Below are 24,104 nucleotides of genomic sequence, written 5' to 3'. Positions count from 1 at the left end.
AAATAATATAATTCTTCTGTCTCAATCGAGGCAGAGAGCTCTCCTCGAAATCAACAGCCATCTTGCAAGCCTTCTCAGCCTTGCTCACTTTTACTTATAACACAGGCTGTCCTTCATCTTAATTACAGTTCAGTCTTACTGTGTGCTTGGGGTGCTCCGGGCCTATAACCTGTTAGAGTTTTCAGCAATCCAACCAGCACACAAGTAAATAATTCAGTAGGATTCATTTATAGAAGAAACCTGTTTATATACAATAATATAAAGCATGATGCATGTATACAAAACCCATGCAGCTCTTGCAACGTGATAGCAAGTACAAGAAGTAGAAGTCAAAACCAGAAATCATAGAAGCACAGAATCACAGAAGGTATAATGCAAGGACAAACCAACTTTACATATATATATATATATATACACCGTATTTTTCAGTGTATAAGACGCACTGGAGTATAAGATGCACCTTAATTTTGGGTGAGAAAAACAAGAAAACAAGAATTCTATCTCTGCGTACCAGCATTTTGGAATGGTCGGGAGGGAATCTGCCTGTAAGCTTCAGAGAACAAGGTGGGTGCCACGATTTGCAGCTGGTCACCCGTCTGGCCGCCCAGCAGGCAACTTTGGGTAGGCAATGGCCACAATGACTTCACTCCCCTGCAATGTGAGGAGCTGCCGCCTAAGCCCTCTGTGCCCAGGAGCCGAGCGAGCCGAACAAGAGCTCCTAAAGAAAAACGCCCCTCCTTTCCAGCCACCACTGCCCGGATTCCCCAACACAATAATCAGAACCGTGTTTCAGGCTGTGGGCGGCCAGTTCCCCTGCAATGTGAGGAGCTGCCGCCTAAGCCCTCTCTGCACCAAGCAGCTGAGCGAGCCGAACGGGAGATCCTATAGTAAAACGCCTCTCCTTTCCGGCCACCGCTGCCTGGATTCCCCAACGTTATTGCGTTGGGGAATCCGGGCAGCGGTGGCTGGAAAGGAGGGGCGTTTTTCTTTAGGAGCTCTCGTTCAGTTCGCTCAGCTCCTGGGTGCAGTGGGCATAGGCAGCAGCTCCTCGCATTGCAGGGAAGTCATTGCAACCATTGCCTGCCCTAAACTGCCTGCTGGGCAGCCAGAGGGGTGCCCAACTGCAAGTCGTGGCACACATCTTGTTCCTGCCAGGCAGATTCCCCCCCCAACGTCCCAAAGAGGGTTGTTCCTCAGGCTGTGACCTGACCCAGATCCCCGCCGCCTGGAATTGCCCGAAAATGGCCGAAGGGTGGGGGCTGGCGGGTGGGCGGGGCTATATTCGGCGTATAAGACGCACCCAGATTTTCACTCCCTTTTTGGGGGTAAAAAGGTGCGTCTTATACCCGAAAAATACAGTTTGTGTGTGTGTGTATGTATATGTATATGTATATGTATGTATGTATATGTGTGTGTGTGTATATATATATATATATATTTGTTTTTTCTCAGGTTTTCGCGGGTGTTTGTATGTAGGTCTTTGGTTATTCGGGTCTTCTCCCACGTAAAATTGAAGGTTTCTTGGCGACGTTTCGACGAAGTCTCATTCGTCATCTTCAGGCTGGTGTTCTCGGCTTCGTGAGCACGAAGCCGAGAACACCAGCCTGAAGATGACGAATGAGACTTCGTCGAAACGTCGCCAAGAAACCTTCAATTTTACGTGGGAGAAGACCCGAATAACCAAAGACCTACATATATATATATATATATATATATATACATACATACATACATACATACATACATACATACATACATATACACATACACACACAGATCAGTCAAGCTAAGCCACACCCAGGCTCCGAACTGTCTCCCATGATTCACAACAGATCCTGTTTCTTAGTCACCAAACTGTTTCCATTGGCTGACTTGTTATGGCTATTCCAGCTCATAATTTCTTATATACTGACAAAATTGTTCAAACTAAATCTCAAAAGCCATTTTAGAAAAGGCCATTTAACCTGATGAAGATATGCCAATAAAGAACTGGCTAAGTCTATAAGAAAACAAAAAGCAGTTAACAATATTTTAGTGCGTAAACATTACATTTTCTTAGGAAAAAAGTAATTAAGAAAAAAGTGGAAATAGTTTATCTTCAGCAGAAATTGGACAGCATATGTATAACATATTTTTAAGTTAATTTCTCCAGGATATAGTCTATGGAATCTTAACTAAGGCAAAAGTTATTTCCATAAAATAGGCTTTTCTCTTTCAAAATATTTTGGTAGAAGAGAATTCCCAGAAAAAAATAAAATGGAAAGAACAATTAAAAATAGAATACCCTCCTTGTTGCAATACAGGAAATTAAAAGGTTCAACCAACTACAGCCAGGGAAAAAGTACAGAAGAAAGATACGTTTCCAACAGAAATTCTTTCAATCTTCTTACTGATGCATTCTATCAGCTTGCTTCCTGTAATAAGACAAGTTCCTCGTGGCTATATAAATAATGAAATTTCCATGTATATGGAAAGAAATAAAACAAACTCTGTCAACTATTAACCTATCAGTTTGATTAGTATTTGCTACAAATTAGTTTACATCTATCCTACTCTTTCTATATGATCAATTTATTATTACATCTTGTACTTTTGTCACTAATCTAGTTGTTCATTATTGTAACTGAATCCCAGTTAACAAACTGTAGTCTTATATAGAAGGCACAAAAAAGTTACTCAATGTAACCAACACATAGAACCTAATGTTCAACACTGATCTATATACATATTGTCAGTAACCACAATCAGAAGCTATACAAAACCATCTTGCATTCAGTCTACAAACTGTCCGTTTGTTTTTATTTATTCATTTTCTAGTCCACTTATCAATAAATAAAAAGGACATCTTTTCTCTTTGCACACCCAGAGTACCCATACTTTCACTTAATCTTCAGAGACCTAGCATTGCTTACCCCTCCATCTGGACATACAAATCTCTTGTAGTTAACAAATGTGTTTTATCCATTACATCAGAAGCATGTGTGGACAGCAGAAGAAAGATCCTCACCAAACCTGTAATTAAATGTGTTTTTTGTCAATACCAAAATAAACTAATCTTGTGTATTTGAATTGAGAATATGAGTTCCATCTGCAGAATAATAAATATTTTAGACACAGCAGCAAAATCTGTTATCTTGTTTCAATTGCTATCAACCTTCAAATCTAAGTAAGTTATTAATAAAATATTTATTGGACACTCAGCAGTTTATGTACTATTTTCCGCAGAATACTTAAGAATATTCACAAAATCTAGTAAAGTGGCATTAATAAAAGACCGAAAATGACATTATTTATTATAGCTCTTACTATTAAATATACAAATGCAGAATCTATCAACATAAACAAGATATGTAAAGGAAGAAAAGTGAAACATTTGATAGGGAGGAAATTTCTTGGTCATTTCTCATTTTATTGTTTTATTATTTGCTCTTTTATTGTACCAGATCTATAGCTGCAAATAGTGATAGAATGATCATATAATGCCAGATAAGTCTAAGTAAATAATTGCTAAGAATTATTCTTAATTTTCTTCTCTGCATAATGGTATGTGAGAATGAACTTGAGTTGCAGACTAGACAACCATCATGCAAAAAGTATTTCCGTCCACAGAAGCATATGGGAAGTATTTCAGAAGGATCTTTCCTAGTTTTCCAGAGAGTAAAATGAGAGGAAGAAAAACTTTCAGATTTGCAAGATTCTATTACTGTAATCTTGCAATGAAGATGGACAGCATCAGACTTACCTGAATTAAGGTTCTTTGGAGGATACATTCAGAAGCACTCAGAATAGTCATTGGACTAAACAGGTAGCATTCTAGATTGGCCCCTATACAGACTATTAAGAAGTGGCAAATGCATTTCCAGAGATATTTACTACCTTGTAAACACCTGATACTGCCTCCAAATCATTCTTTCAGAAATATAAACCTGCTCAATAGGAAATTACTGTGGTTTAATCATCTTACATAGGATTATTATGCAGTCCTATGTAATGTGTTTCTGAGGCCCACAATATTATGAATTATGGGGCACCAAGAAGAACTATTTGAATGAACTGATTTTATAAAAGGGCTTTTTTGTGACTTCTACACACGGCATAAACCAGTTCTTAAACAGGGCTCTTAGTAACCTTCCATCCAGGTTTTTAATCTCCCTTAGATAGGTATGCATTAAAACTAATTAGACCACTTATAGTAACCTGTACTTAATCACATTAAGGCTTTTGTTCATGCTCATTGTAATATAAAGATGCAGTGGTATAAGGATGAAATGTTTACAAGAATGAATAGCATATTCTAGGACCAAAAAAATGCTATATAAAAAGAAAGCAGGCACTTGGGAAGTGTCTGAAATGAAATAAAATGATTCTATGCAACCAAAAGGTTTTCCTTATACACAATAAGCAACAGTGCCTAGAGAAATCTAAAACCTAAAGGTTAAATCATGGCAAGTGTTGAAATGGTTCAGAAAATATACTTTTCAGAATTTATACATACTTTGTCCCTCATCAATGCATGTATGCAGAAAAAAATGTTTTTCTGATCTAAAAGCTACATGTGGATAAAAGAGATTCTACAAGCCTCTGATTCTATATTAAGATTGGGGTATGTTAAGATTTAATTAATTATGTGTGTTATTTGAAGTGTGTTAGGTGGAGTATAATGCAAGTAGTGTAATTGATAAGAGAAAATGTGTAATTTTAAATATCTCATTTGTCAATAAGGATAATTAAAAATACTTTCCAAATAGATGAGGAATCAGATTAGATAGTTTGATCACTGCTTTGAAGAGCAAAACAAGAATGAAACAAGTATAAGACTTTTTAACAAAATAAACTGTTAATCTATTTTATATAGTCAATACTGCATGAGTTGAATTTTTATCTAAGTTTTATCTAAGTTTTATTAGTTTTATCTAAGAATTGCATTTATTTTTAAATTAAATGATATATCTCATGGTGTATCTTCTCTAATCTCAACCACCACAGCTTTTGTGAAAACTACTTTAATCTTTGCCCCAAGATCAGATTCCAAATTGATTCCACAAAGATACGCCACCTGAATTTTTTGTACCAATATCAATCCAGAATGCAACTCCTAAAAATGTGAAGTATTTTTTTTCTTTTAAAAAGGATGCTGCATCATTTTAAGAAAGCTTGTTCATGTTCCATTTCTTTTATAAAATATTTTTACAAAGAAATTTGTTTCAGTAAACGCTCAGTTTGAGTAAAGTTATGTTTCTGCATAACAACATGCCATGGTGGCAATACTGAATTTTCAAATAAGTATGCATAGATAGGAGAATGGAAGAAAAAATAACTCATACTATACCAAACCAAACTATTTCTGATTTCAAAAAGTTTATTTATAAGAAAGGTATTTTTCTCCCAATAGTAAACACAAAACCATTTGCTCAAATTTAAACAACCACCTTTCCTTGAGATTGGAATTTCATCTTTTTTAACTGAAAACAAATCTGACAAAATGTCCCTCCCTCTCAGCTAAGCCTAAAGAAATTAAGTACAGTACCTTTGAATTGCAGTGGGCAAGAGACTAAAAATTGATAAAATTTATAATGTACAAGTATAAAAATATGTTACTCAAGGTACAGCCCAATAATTTAATAGCTTTTGGCCGTTTTATAAGTATCTGGAAATGGAACAGATATGTGTCCTGCTCCTGTTACAAGAGGTAGGATTCCTGCATTTGGTACGACATTCCATGAGAGAGTCAAAGTGACATTCCTGTTGCCCCTGCAATTAGAACAAAGAGTTAGAAGAAACATTTAATTACTTTAAGCTACAAGAAAAGCTACAGTAGGTAAAATGATGCATAACTGCTATGCAAATCATTCAAAAGGGGTGTGTCATGAAGTGGCATTTGTGTAAGGGCCCCCCCTCAAAGTGTCGAGGCATTAGTTTCTAGAACACTTGATGTTGCTGATTCAAGGGTCTTAATTTATTCATGCACATGCATGCACAGTTACCCAGAGGCTTCTGTCTGTATACAAGCAAGTACATATACCCAGGAATGCCTTTGAAGCAACTCAATCTTTGTCAGACCTTGTCTGTGACTTTACAATTGTTTCTGATTTTACAATTCATGAAACATGCCTTTAAATACTTTGCATAGCCTTATATGCATGTCATCATAAAAAAATCATTAATTTGATTTAATAAGAATTTGATTATGAACTGTAATGTTCAGTTTTTATATTGAGAAACAATGAAACCTGCATCTCTTTATTGTGATCATGTAATACGGGGAACTCACTAGACATTCAAGACTTATAGTCAGGTTAATATTCATAAGCAAGTCTATCAAATACATAAAGAGAACTTCTGTAAATTATATTAGAGATGCAGTAGATACTTGCAGCATTTATAAATAGATGGTCAATATATAGTGAATTATCTCAAAAGAAAAAATATCTATTTACAAGTAGTCCTCAGTTAATGACCACTCATTCAGTGACTGTCCAAAGTTATGACAGTGCTGAACAACGGTACTTATGACCAGTCCTCAAAGTTCTAGGCGTCTCAGCACAACAGCTGTTATGTGATTGCAATCCAGGTGCTTGGCAACCAGCTTGCACTTTTGACAGTTGCAGCGTCCCATCATCACATGATTACCATTTTGTGACCTTTCCTGCCAGTTTCCCACAAGCAAAATTAATGGAGAAGCTGGCAGGAAGGTTGTAAGTCACTCTTGTAAGTTGCTCTCCTACACTTTATCTTCTGAAAAGCCTGGCTATGAATTATACAAGTCTGCACACTGTAGTGCCCACCTGTCCTCCAGCCACACTTTTGGAGCACTGTGGCAGTTACCTGTTTACCTTCCAACAGGAAGCAGCAGCCATCCCCACAAGGCCCAGCTATGTTTATGCTTGCAACTTCCTGCCGGCTTACCCATTGACCTCATTTGTTAGTAACTGGCAGGAAGTATCAAGGAGGTCCTTGCTTAATGACTTGTGATCCTTGCTTAACCATAGCAATGGAGACTGTCAGAATTATCATTGCTAAGTGATACAATCACATGATGTTGCACTTTACAAGTGCATTGCTTAGCAATGAAAATTCCAGTCCCAATTATTGTTGTTAAGGATTAAGTGTATTCTGCTGAAGAGGCTCAGATGCAACAGAAATAAACTGTTGAAGACTGTATAAGACTGCTTATAGTTTTATCCTGGCGTATATATATATCACAAATATATATCAATAAATAATGTAAGGGGAAATTTACTCACTTAAGGCCATTTCCATCATCAAAGAAAAAGTATTTTGATTTCATATCTTTCAAAAGCAGTTTTGGATTATCTCCTCTCAAGATAATTTTGTCCCAAAGGACAACTTGATTCAATGCCTACAATTAAAACTAAAAAGTTATTATCAACAAAACCAATATGAAATATATATCTTAAGAAAGCAGAATATAGAAACATTTGAGATTTTGTTCACAGTATAATTTTAAATAGTCAGCTAATATGTACAATGCAGAAGTGCACTTGGAAGTGGAACATAAAAGAGGATTAATCTGCAATTTTTAAATCTTTTCTGCAACATTTATAGTAATTTAAAGTGAATTATACAAATATTATGTTTAATATTAAGCTGTATGGAACCGCTGAAACAGAGGCAGAAAAGTTTTTTTGAAGGGCTTCCTATCCACACATGCACGGACAATTGAGAGCTGAAGGGACATTTTCTAAATAATGATGATTAAAAATAGGTACATAAAACCTTTAAAAAAGAAGAAAAAATGCACTGCATTCTTATTAATCTATTGTTTTCTCACTTACTTGCTTTCTTTGCGGTATCATTATTTTATATCTTTTATATGCATGGTTTACTTTCAATTATTTTAATACTTTTTATAAATTCTGATTTTATGCTCGTCTTTTACATGAAAATCAATAAAATCGTCATTTAAAAAAACAAAGGAGGCCATATGCAATTTGCAGGTTACTCTTGTACTCTTGAAGTACAGCATTTTCTAGGACCATTAAAAGCTTGGAAGTAATACTTGAAAATATTATTTTAAGAGTTTCTAGAATTAGAACTGTTTTTCTGAGCCAAAAAATAACTACTTATTTCATCACCAAAGAGATTAAAAATGTTTCATCTACCATACATCGTTGTCTCATATACATTGTTATATGCTGTCTTTCTCTGGATATACAGAGATCGTTGAATTTACATATAACAACAGTAGCCATATTTTTTTCTATAGAATTTCTCTGAAAGCATCATAAAAATTCAATATAGAAATAAACTAAATACTTAATACTAAAGCCTATTTGTTTTGAGATATTAGTATAAAAGTGAGCACTATGAAAAACATTATTACAGTAGGTGTACCTTACTCAAGATTGCTTACATTATTTGGAAAATAAAATTAAATAAATGTTTACACATTCACTGTGCAAATACAGCTATATCTGGCAAAATGTACAAAAGTATGGAAGTATCATATTAGATCCTTTTTTCTAAGTAAAGGTATTTCTTATAAAGAAAGGAAACAGCGGCATGGAAAAATTATAATAAATGAAGAAAAATTATAAATAGTTGCAATGATCCTATGGACAAGATCATGATTCAAGTCATAATATTGTAAACAGAAAGGTTAGGTATTAATTAATTTATTAAATAGATATGCCACTCATCTCCCTAAGTCATGGTGGACTACAGATTGTAAAAAAAAAAAAAATGAATAGAAAAGCAGTTAAAAATTTAAAACTCTGCAGAAGTCTGTTTTTATAAGACCACTTGAAGCAAAGGTCTCCAAACTTTCTGGCTCAGCAGACCAGTGGTGATAGCGGTGCGGGGAGTGTGTATGTGTAGAGGGGATGGTTTCGTGCATGCGTGCTACTTTCACAAATGCAGGTTAGGACCGATTCCAAATAGATTGTGGCTGGTACCAGGCTGCAGTGATCCCTTGGGGACCCCTGACTTGAAAGATTAAATGGCTAATCTCTAACATATAAAATGTTGCTGATTAAGTTATGTTGTTCTGATTAAGATAGCCATGAGTTAAATTTTGTAAACAGAAGTTAGATGGTATTGTAATGGCAATACACAAAACCCAAATTGCTTCCTTTCTATTAAGAGAACTTTTAAAACAGTATTCAAGCTAGAGCTGTCAGGTAAATTAACTTTCAGAATATGGATAAACTTTTATACACATTTTATAGCTTATCTTTGTAAGCCACCCAGAGTCACTGACAGTGAGTGGGCTGCCATATAAATTATCTTAAATAAATAGTTAATTCTGGAAAATGAAATGGTGCAAATTACAATGCATCATATGTAATAGCCTGTCAAAGAACAATCTCAAAATATAATCAACCGCTGCTTTTTAATTATTGCCAGAATATGTTCTAAGATTTACTTTGGTGATTGAGGAGAATGTAAGAAGTAAAATATCTGCCCATGTATTACTATTATGCAGATCAGTAATTCTAATAGCATGAAATGTAGTATGATTTCCCATTTATTCACTGTTGAATGCACACTTACATTGTTCTTTGTTGAATATTCTGCTGATAAATATAAAAATAACTGTTTCACGTTCCAATCAAATATACTTTGCAGATGTGAAAAAGATAAGGAACATATGCTGTTTCAGAATATGACTCTTTTCAAAACATTCACATTCAGTACAAATCTCAACAAGCCAAATTGCTATTTAAAGAAAGAAAAAACTATACACACAGATTGGCCTGAACATCATTCAAACTCAAAGCATTCCAACAAGCCTTGAAGCCCTGTTGGTTACAAGCTGGTAGAGTGAAATGAAAACAGAGAAAGTGCTCACTAGAAGTATACAAAATATTCTGAATGAAGAATGAGAATTTTGAATGTTATGAGTTCAGAACATACAGTTCACAATTTTACTTTGATTTGGGAACTGAAAAAGACCATTTAATTGCACAGTGTTTTGAGCACTATCCTGTACTTAGCTTTTTTAAAAAATCTCAATGCCATAGACACTGGTATTATCCAATAAAACAGCAAGTAGATCTGTTGCTGCCATTGATTAGACCTAGTTGAGCGGAAAAGGGGGAAGCATGAGAATCATTATGTACTTAAGAAAAAATACTTTTATCTACTTGGTTATTAAATTTATTATTTTTCAATTTTTCTGCTTTTTGAATTCTGTGCTACTTGCTATTTATTTATTTTTTTGCATTCACTATTTGCTATTTACAATGAATGCAACTGACTATTTTTCCTCCTATTTTTCCAGACATAATTAACAGCAATGCTATTATGTTGCTGAACTTTCAAGTTGCGATGTGCAAAACTTTGTTACTTTGTTCATTGAGCTTTGTTAGCAAACAGTCAAATGCAGGAAATATATACACTGTAAGCATGATCATCAGGAAAAAGCGTCAAAACAATAGCCAAAAAAATGAAGATTGGTGTTATATTGTTCACTAAACTTGTATAGAAATAAATCTACTACTACTGCATCTTTGCTGTATTCAGTTCTATGGTTATAACTTCAAAGAATTATGCTTAACTATTGCTTCTACCTTTTCTTAGAAATGAGGAAGCAAAACCCAAATTTTCAGTTCCTATATATGGCAGAACACCCAATATAAGATTTAAAGTACAACCAATTTGAAACTCCTTTTCCATAAGCATCTAATGGACCATCACATTTGAAATTAAAAACATTGTAGAGTTTTGTTCACACATTAATATTCACATCTGTCGATTTTGGAGGCAGTGTCCCTCACACTGCTTGCTACAAGCGAAGGAGGTAGAGTTGATGTCAGTTTACCTGTTCTGTTGAAGCCAATAAGACATTCTACTCTCTTAATGCTAACATTTGTCATAAAGGATATCTGCACTAATGTCAAAAGTAATGATTCCAAGGTCACTTCTTTCACCTGGTCCAGTGAAATCTTCTACATTTTTTCTATGTAAATAAAATAAAAGTATTATTCAATATTATTCATGTATTCCTTTCTAACATTGTCTTTTTTAGATGTAATTTATTGTTAAATAACCCTAAATAATGTGACATTTATTTGTAGATTACAAAAATAATTTTTGCTTTTGTAAAATATCTTAAATATTTCTTATAATCAACAAGTAAGCAATCATAAATATCCCGTATAATCAACACAATTGCTAGTTAACTGGAAATCAACATTAAATTAAGGAGCTGTTTAAAAAAATTATTCAAAACATGCCAAGTAAATGTGAATTCAGTATCTGTGATAGCCAAGTATATAATTTAGTTTTCTTAGCACTTATAGTTTTTACTAATACAATTACTATACAATGAGAATCTGGACATATTTTTACATTTTTCACCCGGATGACTCACTATAAGAAAATATCATAAATGTATTTTCTCTGTATTTCTATCACTTCATTGATGTAGTACAGTTAACATGATACACTTTAACCATGTTATGTATATGAGATCTGAAATCCATAGTTCATAAGGGTGTCTATTGAAATTTTCAGAAAAGTGTATCTAAATAGGATTTATTTTGCTAGTGCAGCAAGATATTATGAAATAACACTCATCTTACACTTTTCTAACTTCTTAGAAACTGGGATATGCTTTGCCAATAACCTGTCAATATAAACAGCAAACTGATGTTTTAAACTGAATTGCCTTTCTGTGCATCCACTCTCAAGGGAGCTTGCCAGAAGGCAGATTACAGCACTGGAGGGTTCGTGTTGTTCATTCATTGGCTTAAAGAAAAAGGAAATGACAGAACAGGAAGGAAAGAAAGGCCACACTTCTGAAACTGACAATCTAGAGAAAAAATAGATTAAGTCCTAACTGACAGAAAATTGAGAGCTAGAGAAGTTTGCAATAAAGAATTCCTTTAAATGTGAACCAAGCAGCTATATATTAAAGGAGTGGAATAATATGTAACAGTCAACAATCAAACAGGAGGAGATGCTGATCTCAGTATTATTCTCCATCAATTCCTGTGAGACTATATAAAGGCTTTATATTAAAAGCAAGCACCAGGGCAAAGGGGTTAAACAAAGCGGGGGGGGGGCGCGCGGCGTTACTTCACAATACAACTCAGCACTCGGAAACCTCAGGTCACTGTGACAGCTGGAGCAGCCGAACATCACGGCTCCATGAAGACTTAACAAACGCCCTTAAAGAATTCGGAAAAGCAGAAATGCGCATCCGATTGTGTTTTCCCTCCATCTCCCCCTCTTCACGCCGGAACGAGGGCTGCTGGTCTCCATCTCCGGGGATAGAGAAGGGCCGCCTGTGCCTGTGCCGCTGCCCTCCCTCATTCACACACTCACAGCATGACACGGGAAACGGCGATGCTGACGGGCACGGAGCGCTCTTTGAAAGCGGTGGTGATGAAGCAGCCGAAGGTCAGCGCCGCCATCACGCTCAGCGAGAAGGCGAAGAGCGAGTTGGCTCGAGTTAGGACGGTGTTCATCTCCCCGCCGTCCCTCCAGCCCTCACGACACACACGCGTACGAGCGAGCAACTGCCCGCTGCTTCTTCTTCTTGCCCTCGGCCAGGCCTCAGCTCCGGAGTAACGGAGAGGCAGGCAGGCAGGCAGGCAGGCAGGCACGCTCGAGTTAGGCACGAGGAATCCGAAAAGAAAAGGCTGCCGCTGGGACCGCCGCTGTCCGCGATTGAAGAGAAAGGGAGGCCCAACGCAGCACCTTGCCTGGTAACGAACCCGCCCAACCACCCCGCGAGAGGAGGGCCCAAAGAGCACCCGTCCGCCTCAGCCCGCCCATAGGCGGAAGATCTCCTCTCGAGTCCACTGCCTACAAGTCCCATGAGCCTCAGCATCCATCTTTCGCTCTAGTTCCTCCATAGAGATAGGAAAGTTAGAGCGACCGGAAGTCCGCCTGAGGCGATATGCTGCTTTTCAAGGTGAGATAAGTGACCCCGGACGCGACCTGCGCGAACGCCGAATTGAGGAAGCAAGCTATTCCTAGATCGGGAAATTTGCCCTTGATAGAGCCCCAAGTTTATTTTTGAGATGGCGTCCTACGCTGCTATCCGAATGCATGGAGTTCTTAACAGCATTCCCCGAGCCTGTACCGGTGGTGGTGGTGGGGGAAAGCAATGTCATTTCGGAATGACTGCTAAGAAAACGAACTACTCCAACGCATTAAGTCTCTTGGGAGACTATTTTTACCCTAACTCATTTGGAAGGCGTTGATTGGAGAAGGCGGGGTTAGCGCTACTTTCTCTACACCGCCCTGTGAATTGCCTCTCTCTCCCTCGGAAAAGGGTGCTGCCCCGTGCAGGGTCGTGGTGGAAAGTCCACCCCCCTTTGCGACGCAAAAGCCTTGTTCTTATTTATTTCTGGGATGCTACTGGGAAGACGCTGGGCGCAGCTCATTGGAAATACGGGGAGGACAATAAGAATTGCATGCCTCAACCTAAAATAGCGAGGCGGAGCTTCCCCCGCTCCCGGCCATGTTCTCTGCTGCAGTAACCCAGTTAACAAGCAGGCATGGGAATGGCAAGATTTCGACGGGACGCTGCTACTTATCTTTCTCAGCACAATAAAAGGCGTTTTAAAGAGAAAAGAAATCTGACTCCAACTTCGGTGTGGAGAGTTCGATTGCAAGCTTATTAAATAATGAAACTTTATATTCCTTTTAAAAATATATTTTTCAATACAGTACTGTAATGCATTAATACTGTAGTGCTCATGGTGTCAAAAGTAACTATGGAAATCAAGTATGGAGGCAAATAGTTTTCCAGGAACCGGTGGTGCTACCTTTCTGCTTGCCAAAGTAAGTGTTAGACTATAGATGTAATCCTAAATACTTTCGGGGGAGAAAAAGTCTCCATGAGCTGAAAGATTGGGGGGGGGGGTTGTCTCACAAATATAAAGCACAGTTATAATAGCAATAGCACTGAGACTTATGTACTGTTTACAGTGCTTTACAGCCCTCTCTAAGCAGTTTTACAGAGTCAACATATTACCCCCAACAATTTGAGTCCTCATTTTACCCACCTGGGAAGGATGGAAGACTGAGTCAACCTTGAGCCTGGTGAGATTTGAACTGCCAAATGCAGGCAGCCGCCAGTCAACAAAAGTAGCTTGCAGTACTGCAGTCTAACCATTGTGCCACTGTGGCTCATATAAAATAGATTTTGTATTTTACTCTAATTTTTCTCAACCTTTCATATGCTGCCAATCCCACTAAACTAGTTTAGGAGTTACCCAGAAAATCTGGAAGACATTGCAGTGATGAAATGTGAGACATTGATGAATTAATATAGAGTAAACATTTTAGCGAAACAACTCCAAATAAACACCAGATGGTAGCAAAGAAGTGCAGAAAACTATTAATTGTAGTCTCCTGTTGATCTGGAAATTACAGCTCAGATTGTCTTTAACATACCTAAAGTTTTTCCAACAAAGATACAGTACTTTGGCTTCTTATTTATATATTAAAGCAGTAGCTCTTAGCTATAGATTTTGAAAATTTGACTGATTACATATTTTTTTTTTTTTTAATTTGATTTATATGCCGCCCTTCTCCGGAGACTCAGGGCAGCTTACAATGCGTTAAGCAATAGCCTTCATACTTTTGTATATTTATACAAAGTCAGCTTATTGCCCCCACAAACTGGGTCCTCAATTTACCTACCTTAGAAAGGATGGAAGGCTGAGTCAACCTTGAGCCTGGTGAGATTCGAACCTGCAGTAATTGCAGGCAGCTGGTCTTAATAACAGGGTGCTTTAGACCACTGTACTACCAAGGCTCTTGGTATTGACCAAGCTACTGGAAAATCTGTTTCAATAACATCTCAAAGGTCTTGTCTTTTACTTAGAAGACAAATGGAGCCAGAATACAGAACAAACATACACATGCACACTGATAATAGCTAGTAGACGAGAGTACAGAGGAGGAAGTACAACTGAAGTCCACTAAAAAAGAAAATAGTCCAACATTTTTTTACATGCAGGGAGGAACCTAATGCTAGGGGGGAAAAAGAGCTCTCACAAAATTCCCTGTGGCATGATACACCAGTGAACAATTTCTTTGCTACCCAGCCAGCGACAGATGGAAACTGAGTGGAACAATAGACATAAGATATTGATGACAGCTGACTTGTACATTCTTAGGGCTATAGTCACAACATATCTGGGTGTGTGATTCTGCAACAAATTATGTTTGTGAGGTAATTCTGCAAGAAAAAAAGTATTCCTCCTTCGCTAGCAGTGGAGTGTCCAAGAACACAATAGTGCCTTTTCTGTATCTGTAAGGAATAGTTAGATCCAATCTTTCAAAAAGATTTTTCCAAAGTTTATTGGAAGAGGGATGAACATTAGAATATCTTTAGAGAAAACATATCCATAGAGTTTCAAAAGAAATGGTTGGCTAATTCTCCTTGTGGTATTTCAGTTAGTTTTCTTCTTGGAGCAATTTCCTCTTTATTCTGGTGAATATTAATTATCTTGCTTTCCACTACAGTCTTAGCGTGAGACAATTTTGCTTTTGTCCTTAACGTATTCTCCCATCTTTCAGCTGCTTCTTTCCCACCTTGAAATTTGCAGAAAAGTCCAAAATAGAATTAGCGTCATGCTTTTTTTTAAAAGGGTAGTTAAGAGTCTAAATTTATTTCTTCTGTGACCTTCATCTGATTAAAAGCCTGTTTCCTTCACCACATACAGGTAGTCCTCAACATGTGACTACAATTGAGCCCAACATTTCTTTTGCTAAGCAAGACATTTGTTAATTTGAGTTTTGTCCCATTTGATGACCTTTCTTGTTACAATTGTTAAGTGAATCACTATAGTTGTTTAATAACATGGTTATTAAATGAATCTGGCTTATCTGACAGATAAGTCACCTATGATTTTAATCTGATATTGCTGGAATGCTTGGCAACTATTGCTCCAAGACAGAATTATGCAAACAGATGTCAAATAAAGAACAACTTGGGATAAAAGGGAATGAAATCATAAAGACATTGGAACTATTATTTACCCCTCAACTACTGAAGTGGATTTCCATTAAAACAAGTTTCCTGCCTCAAGAAAGCTGTATATTATGCAAATACTCTATAATTTCTCTTTATATTGTATATAAGGATTATCAGAGTTAACATACCTATTTTAATCTTGATCATATAAACCAACAGTACTTCCTTCCTTTTAACTATCTTGAACTTTAATCTCTCAAATATTGTTCTAGAATTTATTTATTTTCATTTTTTTCTTTGTTTTCCCACAAAATGCTTCAATGCTTTAGCAAGACTTTCGTAAATCCAATATAGGAGAATTAGCCAGGTCACTCTTTTGGTTTGTTATTTATAAATCTATTTCAATTATTAAGTTACCAGCAAATTTCGTTTGTATATCCATTGTAGCATCTTTCTGAGTCTATGACAATTTACTTGCCATGGCCAAGTCGCTGCGGGACAAGAGTTACACTAATATCAAAGAAATGGTGGAATAGAATCATTTAAAAAAAGGATGCAAAAGGAAGGACAGAATGAAATGTGAATGGAAAAAATTAAAATGTTTTATTTTAAATAATTAAATAGAATTGTTAAATTGTCCCTCAGCAAGTTGCCCCATGGCGAAATACCCATGGTGAGTTGGCTGCGGAGAGTTGGCCATGGCAAGTTAGCCACAGCAAATTGGCTGGGGCAAGTTGTCCCATTCCGTCTTTCTGTATCATCCTTGTACCTGTCACTTTTACATCTGCTTTCAGATCAGTTTCAGTCTTGTCCAATAAAACATGTTCCTTTTCCATAACATCTTTTCATTATGTATAGTGGCAGACACTTTTAACATTAACAAATGGGTCCATTTTCACAAATATCCCCTAATACATCTGATCTACTCCATTCTATATTAGTAAGTAAAATTTAAGTATTATTCTCAATTATACTCTTTAGTTTCATCTGGTTCCTTCTAGTATCCAACTTCAAAGTCCCATCTTATGTTTTTTTTTAAAGAATTCAAAACATTTTTTCATTAGAAGATTCTTATAATTAATTACTAATTAATTTATTTTATAATTATTTCAAATTCATCTGGACTCTTAGTCCATTTATAACCTTCCAAAATCAGCATTCTAAATACCCTTTTGTTGTTCATTCTAACAAAAAGAATTCTTTTAAAAATCTTTATTAACCTTTTATTTAAAATTACTTTAACTAAGGATTGAAGAAAACTCCTCTGTTGTTCTAAAACTTGCCATTTCAAAGATTCCAAGTGTCTAAAAAGCAGTTAAGAAGCAACTTTTAAAAGCAATTAAGAAATGAGACTAGGACTTCCGGGTTGGCTCCGCAGCGCCATTGACGGTCTTTTTAGACCACCGCCCCGTGATTCCGTTGAGCCGTTCTGACAGCGTTAATCAGCTGTCAAACGGCTTGAAAATCTCCCCTTCGGGAAAAGAAGGGGAGGAGAGCAGGTGGGTGAGGGTAGAGCTCCCCGAAAACCCCTGGATTAATTCCAGGGGTTAGGAGGGCGAGAGCTCCCCGTTCAGCCCACTGAAGCTCCGGATCCGGGGGGACTCTGTTTTTTTTTACAGAGCTAGGCGCTGCGTCCAATTTCTGCTGTCAAACAGAAGATTAAATGATTTCAAAAAAGCAGGCGGAATAGAAGCAGGAGGACAAGCTTTTTGCAAGTATAATACTTAACTCCAGGGATACAATGTTTCTAATTGGATTTTCTGAGCTGGAAGTTAAGATGGCGTTTCTTTGTTGCGATTTTAAAACTGAAAGTTAGAAAGGAAAGTCTTCGCTAATAGACTCGTGCTCAGAGACTGGCTTTAAGTTGCTGGAATAGATTTTGAAGAGCTGTTTGGGAAAAGATTATTTCGTTTGGTGATTTATAAAGAAATTGCTGAAAGCTGCTCAAAAGGATGGCTCTGACTTTATGATTTTATGGTTGTGGGAAGAAAGAAAATCTTTTTAAAATAAAATGGCTTCTAAGAAAGGAGATTTTGAAAGTGCTGGAAGCTATTTGGAGGTGTCAGAAACGAAACAGTTGTCTGATTTACAGAGTTATAAGGATTTTGATGCAGAATTTACAGAATTTATAAAAGAAGCCATGAATAATCATACTGCAGCTATAAGTAATCAAATAGCAATTCTTAAAGGGATAACAACAGAAATGACTGAGGAGACTAAAACAAGTACGGAGCATGATGACAATTCAGGAGATATTCTGATTGCAGCAGAGAGGGTGGAAGAATCTTCTCAAGAATTTTCGAGCTTATTCTCTGCTCTTTTCGGAAAAATTGATAGAATCTTTCAAAATTATGACTTGGTTTGGAAAAAAGTAGTAAATGACCAGACTTTCGAAGTTTCAGAAGATGAAGGAGATTTGCCAGTGGCATTTATACATTTAATAGAAAAGAAACAACTGAACTTTTTTTCACAAACTCTTGACAAACTTTGGTTTTACAGACGAAGGAATGAACTGATTTATATAAGCATGAAAAGGCGATTTGGGGGCTCTAAATCAGAGGAAATTTTCTCAAAAAGGGGACAATCTTTGCAGTTACATCAACCTCAAATTAAAATGAAAAACCTCCTCAAAATAGAAGTAGGAGGGATGCAGAAAGACTGGAAAAAATATAAAAAGAAAGCAAGAATGGAAGATTAACCTTTTTTTTGGCTTTGTAGTTGTTCTACTCATGGTTAAAAATGATTATGTTTTAGGTGTTATAACTACTGAGGGGGAAAAAGTATAAAGTTAAATATTGATTTTTAAATATGATGTATTAATGGTTGATTAATCCTTTTTGGTTTTCTAGCTTATGTATTAATGGTTAATTATGTTGATGATTATCTTTCAAAATTTTAAAAGCTGGAGGGAGGAATAACGAAGGGGGGAAATTTAGAAATTTAAAAAATGTAGAAATTTAATTAGTGAATACCTAAGGTTTATTTTTTGTTATGAGATTTCAAAACAAGAAAGCAAGAATGGAAGATTAACCTTTTCTTTTGGCTTTGCAGTTGTTCTACTTATGGTTAAAAATGATTATGTTTTAGGTGTTATAACTACTGAGGGGGAAAAAGTATAAAGTTAAATATTGATTTTTAAATATGATGCATTAATGGTTGATTAATCCTTTTTGGTTTTCTAGTTTATGTGCTAATGGTTAATTATGTTGATGATTATCTTCCAAAAATTTTAAAAGTTGGAGGGAGGAATAATGAAGGGGGGAAATTTAGAAATTTAAAAAATGTAGAAATTTAATTAGTGAATATCTAAGGTTTATTTTTTGTTATGAGATTTCAAAATATCTGAACTTTGAGAAAAGTAGGAGGGGGAAAAATGTTTTTAGGTTTGAATGTTTAATATTTGTTAATGGTTTTAAAACTCTTAGAGTTATTGGATTACATGCTACTTTGAGTCTATAAAAAGGGAGGTTGATGAAATTGTAAAAGGGGAGTTAAGGGGTCTTGGGAGTTATTAAATCTTGCAGTTAGCTAGTTTATTTTAGCGAATGTTTGGTGAAATCTATGCCCTGTTTTTGTTCTGGGAAGTCGGGGGTGGGGGGTGGTGAGGAGGGGTTGAAGATTGAGCTTACCAAGGATTGATTTTTTTTTCTTTTTCTTGATGATACTTTGAATGATTGTTTATATTGTATACTTGTTTGATCAGAAAATAAAAACCTTTTATTAAAAAAAAGAAAAAAAAAGAAATGAGACTCAGCAAATTGTATCCATATAGGCTACATTAGAAGCAGCTGTCTAGAATACATGTGGGCAATCTCATCTCTCCTTTTTCCAGAGAATTTTCCACGGCCAGAATTCATCATGTGGCCATGTATCTCTGCCACAGTGCTGTTTCTACTACTTCAGAGATGTGTAGTATGTATGTATGTATGTATGTATGTATGTATGTATGTATGTATGTATAGTTGCAAGAAAAAGTATGTGAACCCCTTGGGATTACGTGGAGTTTTGCATGAATTGGTCATAAAACGTGCTCTGAACTTCATCTAAGTCACAACAATCGAAAAACACAGTCTGCTTAAAATAATACTACACAAACATTAGATGTTGCCATGGTTTAATTGAACATAACATGTAAACATTCACAGTGCAGGGAGGAAAAAGTATGTGAGCCCCTAGCCTAATGACTTCTCCAAGAGCTAATTGGAGCCAGGAGTGAGCCAATCTTGACTCCAATCAGTGTGATGATATTGGATGTGTTGCTGACAGCTGTCCTGCCCTTTAAAAACACACACCTGTTTTGGGTTTACTAGTTTCAAGAAGCACTGTCTGATGTGAACCATGCCTCACAGAAAAGAGCTCTCAGAAGACCTACGATCAAGAATTGTTGACTTGCATGAAGCTGGAAAGGGTTACAAAAGTATCTCCAAAAGCCTTGATGTTCATGTGTCTACGGTAAAACAGACTGTCTACAAATGGAGAAAGTTTAGCACTGTTGCTACTCTCCCTAGGCATGGTCATCCTGTAAAAATGACTGCAAGAGCATAGCGCAGAATGCTTCATGAGGTAAAGAAGAATCCTAGAGTGTCAGCTAAAGACCTACAGAAATCTCTGGCACATGCTAACATTTTTGTTGACACATCTACAATAAGGAAAACATTAAACAAGAATGGAGTACATGGGAGGACACCACGGAGGAAGCCATTGCTGTTCAAAAAAAATATTGCAGCACCTTTGAAGTTGCAAAAGAGCACCTGGATGTTCCACAGCACTACTGGCAAAATATACTGTGGACAGATGAAACCAAAATTGAGTTGTTTGGGAAGAACACACAACAGTATGTGTGGAGAAAAAAAGGCACAGCACACCAACATCAAAACCTCATCCCCACTGTAAAACATGGTGGAGGGAGCATCATGGTTTGGGGCTGCTTTCTGCCTCAGGGCCTGGACGGATTGTTGTCATTGATGGGAAAATGAATTCCAGAATTTATCAAGACATTTTGCAGGAAAACGTATGACCATCTGTCCACCAACTGAAGCTCCGCAGAGGATGGGTGATGCAACAGGACAATGACCCAAAGCATACAAGTAATTCAACAAAAAAAATGGCTTCAACAGCATAGAATACGCCTTCTGGAGTGGCCCAGTCAGAGTCCTGACCTCAACCCGATTGAAATGCTGTGGCATGACCTTAAGAGAGCGATTCACACCAGACATCCCAAGAATATTGCTACACTGAAACAGTTTTGTGAAGAGGAGTGGTCCAAAATTACTCCAGATCGTTGTGCAGGTCTGATCTGCAACTACAGGAAACGTTTGGTTGAGGTTATTGCTGCCAAAGGAGGGTCAACCAGTTATTAAGTCCAAAGGTTCACATACTTTTTCCTCCCTGCACTGTGAATCTTTACATGTTATGTTCAATTAAACCATGGCAACATCTAATGTTTGTGTAGTATTATTTTAAGCAGACTGTGTTTTTCGATTGTTGTGACTTAGATGAAGCTCAGAGCACATTTTATGACCAGTTCATGCAAAACTCCATGTAATCCCAAGGGGTTCACATACTTTTTCTTCCAACTGTATGTATGTATTTATACAAGTAATTCAAGGCAGCAAACATATTTAATACTTTTTCCTTCTCCTAGTTTCCCCACAACCATCTGTGAGGTGGGTTGGGCTGCAGAAGAGTGGCTGGTGCAGTTACCCAGCCGGCTTTCATGGCTAAATTGGACATGAACTCATGGTTTCCTGCTTTCTGGCTAGTGCCAGACCAAACTGCTTCTCCGTATGAATCCTCATTAGTCCACAGAAGTGTCAAGACTGTTTTTGTCTTGTTTTCCAAAGTCTTAACTTTTGCCTCCATATAGCATTACAAGGAAAACATTGCCTGCATGATCCCGATCATTGTAGGTATAGATACATATTGATCTTTTCCAAGGCCTTCATTGCTACTATACTAAGGGCTAGTCTGCTGCATATTTCTTGACTGCTGATTCATTTACTGTTGATAGTCCCAAAGGCAGAAGATATCCACCACAATAGCTTTATTGTTAGTTCTGAGGCTGAGAGCTATATCTTTTGTCATTAGTTTGGTCTTCTTTTATTTAATTTTTCCCTAACCTTTTACTGTGTTCTTTAACTTTTGTTATTGGAGTTTTCAGCAGCTTAAGTTGCAAGCAAATTTCATTTTGAAGAATCCCCATATACATTTAAAAATTATAATAAAATAAGCAGTAGAATATAGCCAAAAAGATCTATTCAGCATCAACAGCCATACCATCCTTTGAGGGTATTAAGGAATCCTGTCCAAAATTCTGGTGAGTAAAATTAAGACCATGGAGAAAAACCATGACTACCTACAGCAATATAAGAATAGACAGTCCTATATCAGAGTAGGTATACTTGTATCTGTATGAGTAACTCTAATTGAGAACATTCTCATCTTGGCCAAAGATTTTAAAAAACAGTGACAGCTCATAATGGGCATTTTAATATGCTTTATGCTATTCAAATGGGTATAGCTGATCGATGAAGCAGAAGTTCTCATGGATACAGGATACTTAAAAAGAACAATGGGAGCTAGAATATCTTGAGAAAGAGAATTGAATGCTATCTGAACTGTGACAGAGAATGGTACATTTTGGCTGCTCTTCCTTCTGACGTTATATAATGTAAATAATACCATTTGAGATCCTTTCTTCAACAGCACAAAATCTGATGTACTTGCACATTGATCCTTTTAAACTAGCCCCTTATAATTGATTTCTTGAAGCTGTTTGTATGTATTCTTCAGTTAAATACCATCAAGCTAGTGGGACTGCTAATGAACTCAATGCTATTTACAGTAAAAATAATCTTCATATTTTGAGCTGCACACATCATGACCAGCTGATATTTTCTTTCCTCAGGACCAGCTGTTCCCTAGGAGTGTCTGGCTGGAGCCATATGATCTTAGCAACATATTTCAGAGCTGTTTCTAAACACTGACAAAGATTCTTGTGCAGCAATGACTGTTGTAGAGGAAAATCGGCCTTTTGCCCAACAACTATCCAATGTCTACTTTACAATACTTTCACTTTTCTGCTTTAAACTTTTTGTAAAAATCAGCCTTGCAATACTCAGTCATTTCTATATTGTAAAGGGGAATCGTAAAGAGGCAGCAAGAATAGCTGCTGAGTTTTATGGAATTCCTCAAGGACAAGGTACGCTTCTTTCTATTATTTGTTGTTATTGATCTGCCAGGTTTATAAAAATACATTGTTAAGCATTTGTTCTCCATACTTTCCATGTCGATTTTTGTTATCTGCATTCATACATTTGTTTTTACACTCATAAGTATCAGTCGTTTTTATGCAGGGTCCTGCTTCTCATGTACAGCAGACCATTTAATAGGAAAGAAGTTAAATAAAACTGATGGAATCTAATATTTCTATTCTTTGTGTATTGTAAAAATATATTAATTTTCTGTAACATATACTAATAATTGGCATTTATAAAATTTCCAAAATGTAATTAATCCTCTTTTCGGTTAATATCCAGCTCAAGTCTGACTTCTATATATAGCAAGCAATACTGTAATCTTTCAGAATTAAAGAAGAAAATTGTAAAAAAAATATTTTTTGTTCTTTTTTTGTTTTAAAAAAACCTGTTTAATCTTTCAGAATTATTAGTAAGTGCTGAATTTAGAATAGCCAATTATTTCATTGTAATAAATAGCCATATAGTTTTATATTAGATTTATAAGTGACTTTTTGACAGTATCTTCTCCCATAACTGTATGTGGGTACTTGGATGGGAGACTACTAGGAAATCTCAAGGCTATAGGCTGCATTGTAGACTATACATCTTGAAAAAAAATGCCAATGTTTTCTTATTATTGCCAAATAAACTACCTGCATGAGTCTTTGAATTGAGAAGTCAAACTTACTGTATAAACCAATGGAAATATATATTTATTTTTGTCTGTTGTGTTAAAATTATCTTATGATTTAAAAACACAACAGAAATCATAAATATTTTAAATATATATTATTTAATATTATTATTTGAATATAATATTCAAAAAGATTTGGCAAGTATATAGCATAATGATTAAAGTAGCAAGATTATAATTTATAAAAAAAACAGGCAATCAAAAGCATAAATTTACAAATAGGATAATTTATATGTAATAGGAGTATAAAATATAGGATATTATTTAATAT

The 24,104-nt window shown here is 36.2% G+C and overlaps 2 protein-coding genes across 3 annotated transcripts in view; one reads left to right on the top strand and one right to left on the bottom strand.

Annotated features, from left to right (window-relative positions):
* Nucleotides 1-5,341: 5,341 nt before the first annotated feature.
* SPCS3 (signal peptidase complex subunit 3) lies at nucleotides 5,342-12,716 on the bottom strand. Its single transcript, XM_070948496.1, has 5 exons — nucleotides 12,292-12,716; nucleotides 10,848-10,921; nucleotides 9,514-9,590; nucleotides 7,245-7,360; nucleotides 5,342-5,751 (listed from the first exon to the last, which is right to left on the bottom strand). Exons 1-5 carry the CDS (start codon nucleotides 12,432-12,434, stop codon nucleotides 5,619-5,621), a joined length of 543 nt encoding a protein of 180 aa, XP_070804597.1. The 5' UTR covers nucleotides 12,435-12,716; the 3' UTR covers nucleotides 5,342-5,618.
* Nucleotides 12,717-12,832: 116 nt separating this feature from the next.
* The window catches only part of ASB5 (ankyrin repeat and SOCS box containing 5), a 42,197-nt gene continuing 30,925 nt past the window's right edge, over nucleotides 12,833-24,104 (top strand). The window contains exons 1-2 of one of the 2 annotated variants that reach the window (XM_070948397.1): nucleotides 12,833-12,883; nucleotides 22,809-23,102. In XM_070948397.1, the coding sequence (XP_070804498.1) occupies nucleotides 22,907-23,102 (196 nt within the window). In that variant the 5' untranslated portion in view covers nucleotides 12,833-12,883; nucleotides 22,809-22,906. Of the gene's footprint in view, nucleotides 12,884-13,204; nucleotides 13,759-22,808; nucleotides 23,103-24,104 lie in introns of those variants that run through there. The other variant, XM_070948396.1, reaches the window with a different exon arrangement.

Source organism: Pituophis catenifer, unplaced genomic scaffold (genome assembly GCF_029215685.1).
Source record: "Pituophis catenifer annectens isolate HBS135680 unplaced genomic scaffold, rPitCat1.0.hap2 SCAF_8, whole genome shotgun sequence".
NCBI classification, from domain to species: domain Eukaryota; kingdom Metazoa; phylum Chordata; class Lepidosauria; order Squamata; family Colubridae; genus Pituophis; species Pituophis catenifer.
Note: the sequence above shows the minus strand (reverse complement) of the source record. Positions and strands in the feature narration are given on the sequence as shown.

Coding starts and splice junctions, on each gene's coding strand:
- SPCS3 (XM_070948496.1), bottom strand. CDS start 12,434: ATGAACACCGTCCTAACTCGAGCCAACTCGCTCTTCGCCTTCTCGCTG. Junction 7,361..9,513: donor AATATTCAACAAAGAACAAT/GTAAGTGTGCAT, acceptor TTTTAATTGTAG/GCATTGAATCAAGTTGTCCT. Junction 5,752..7,244: donor GATGATGGAAATGGCCTTAA/GTGAGTAAATTT, acceptor TTCTAATTGCAG/GGGCAACAGGAATGTCACTT.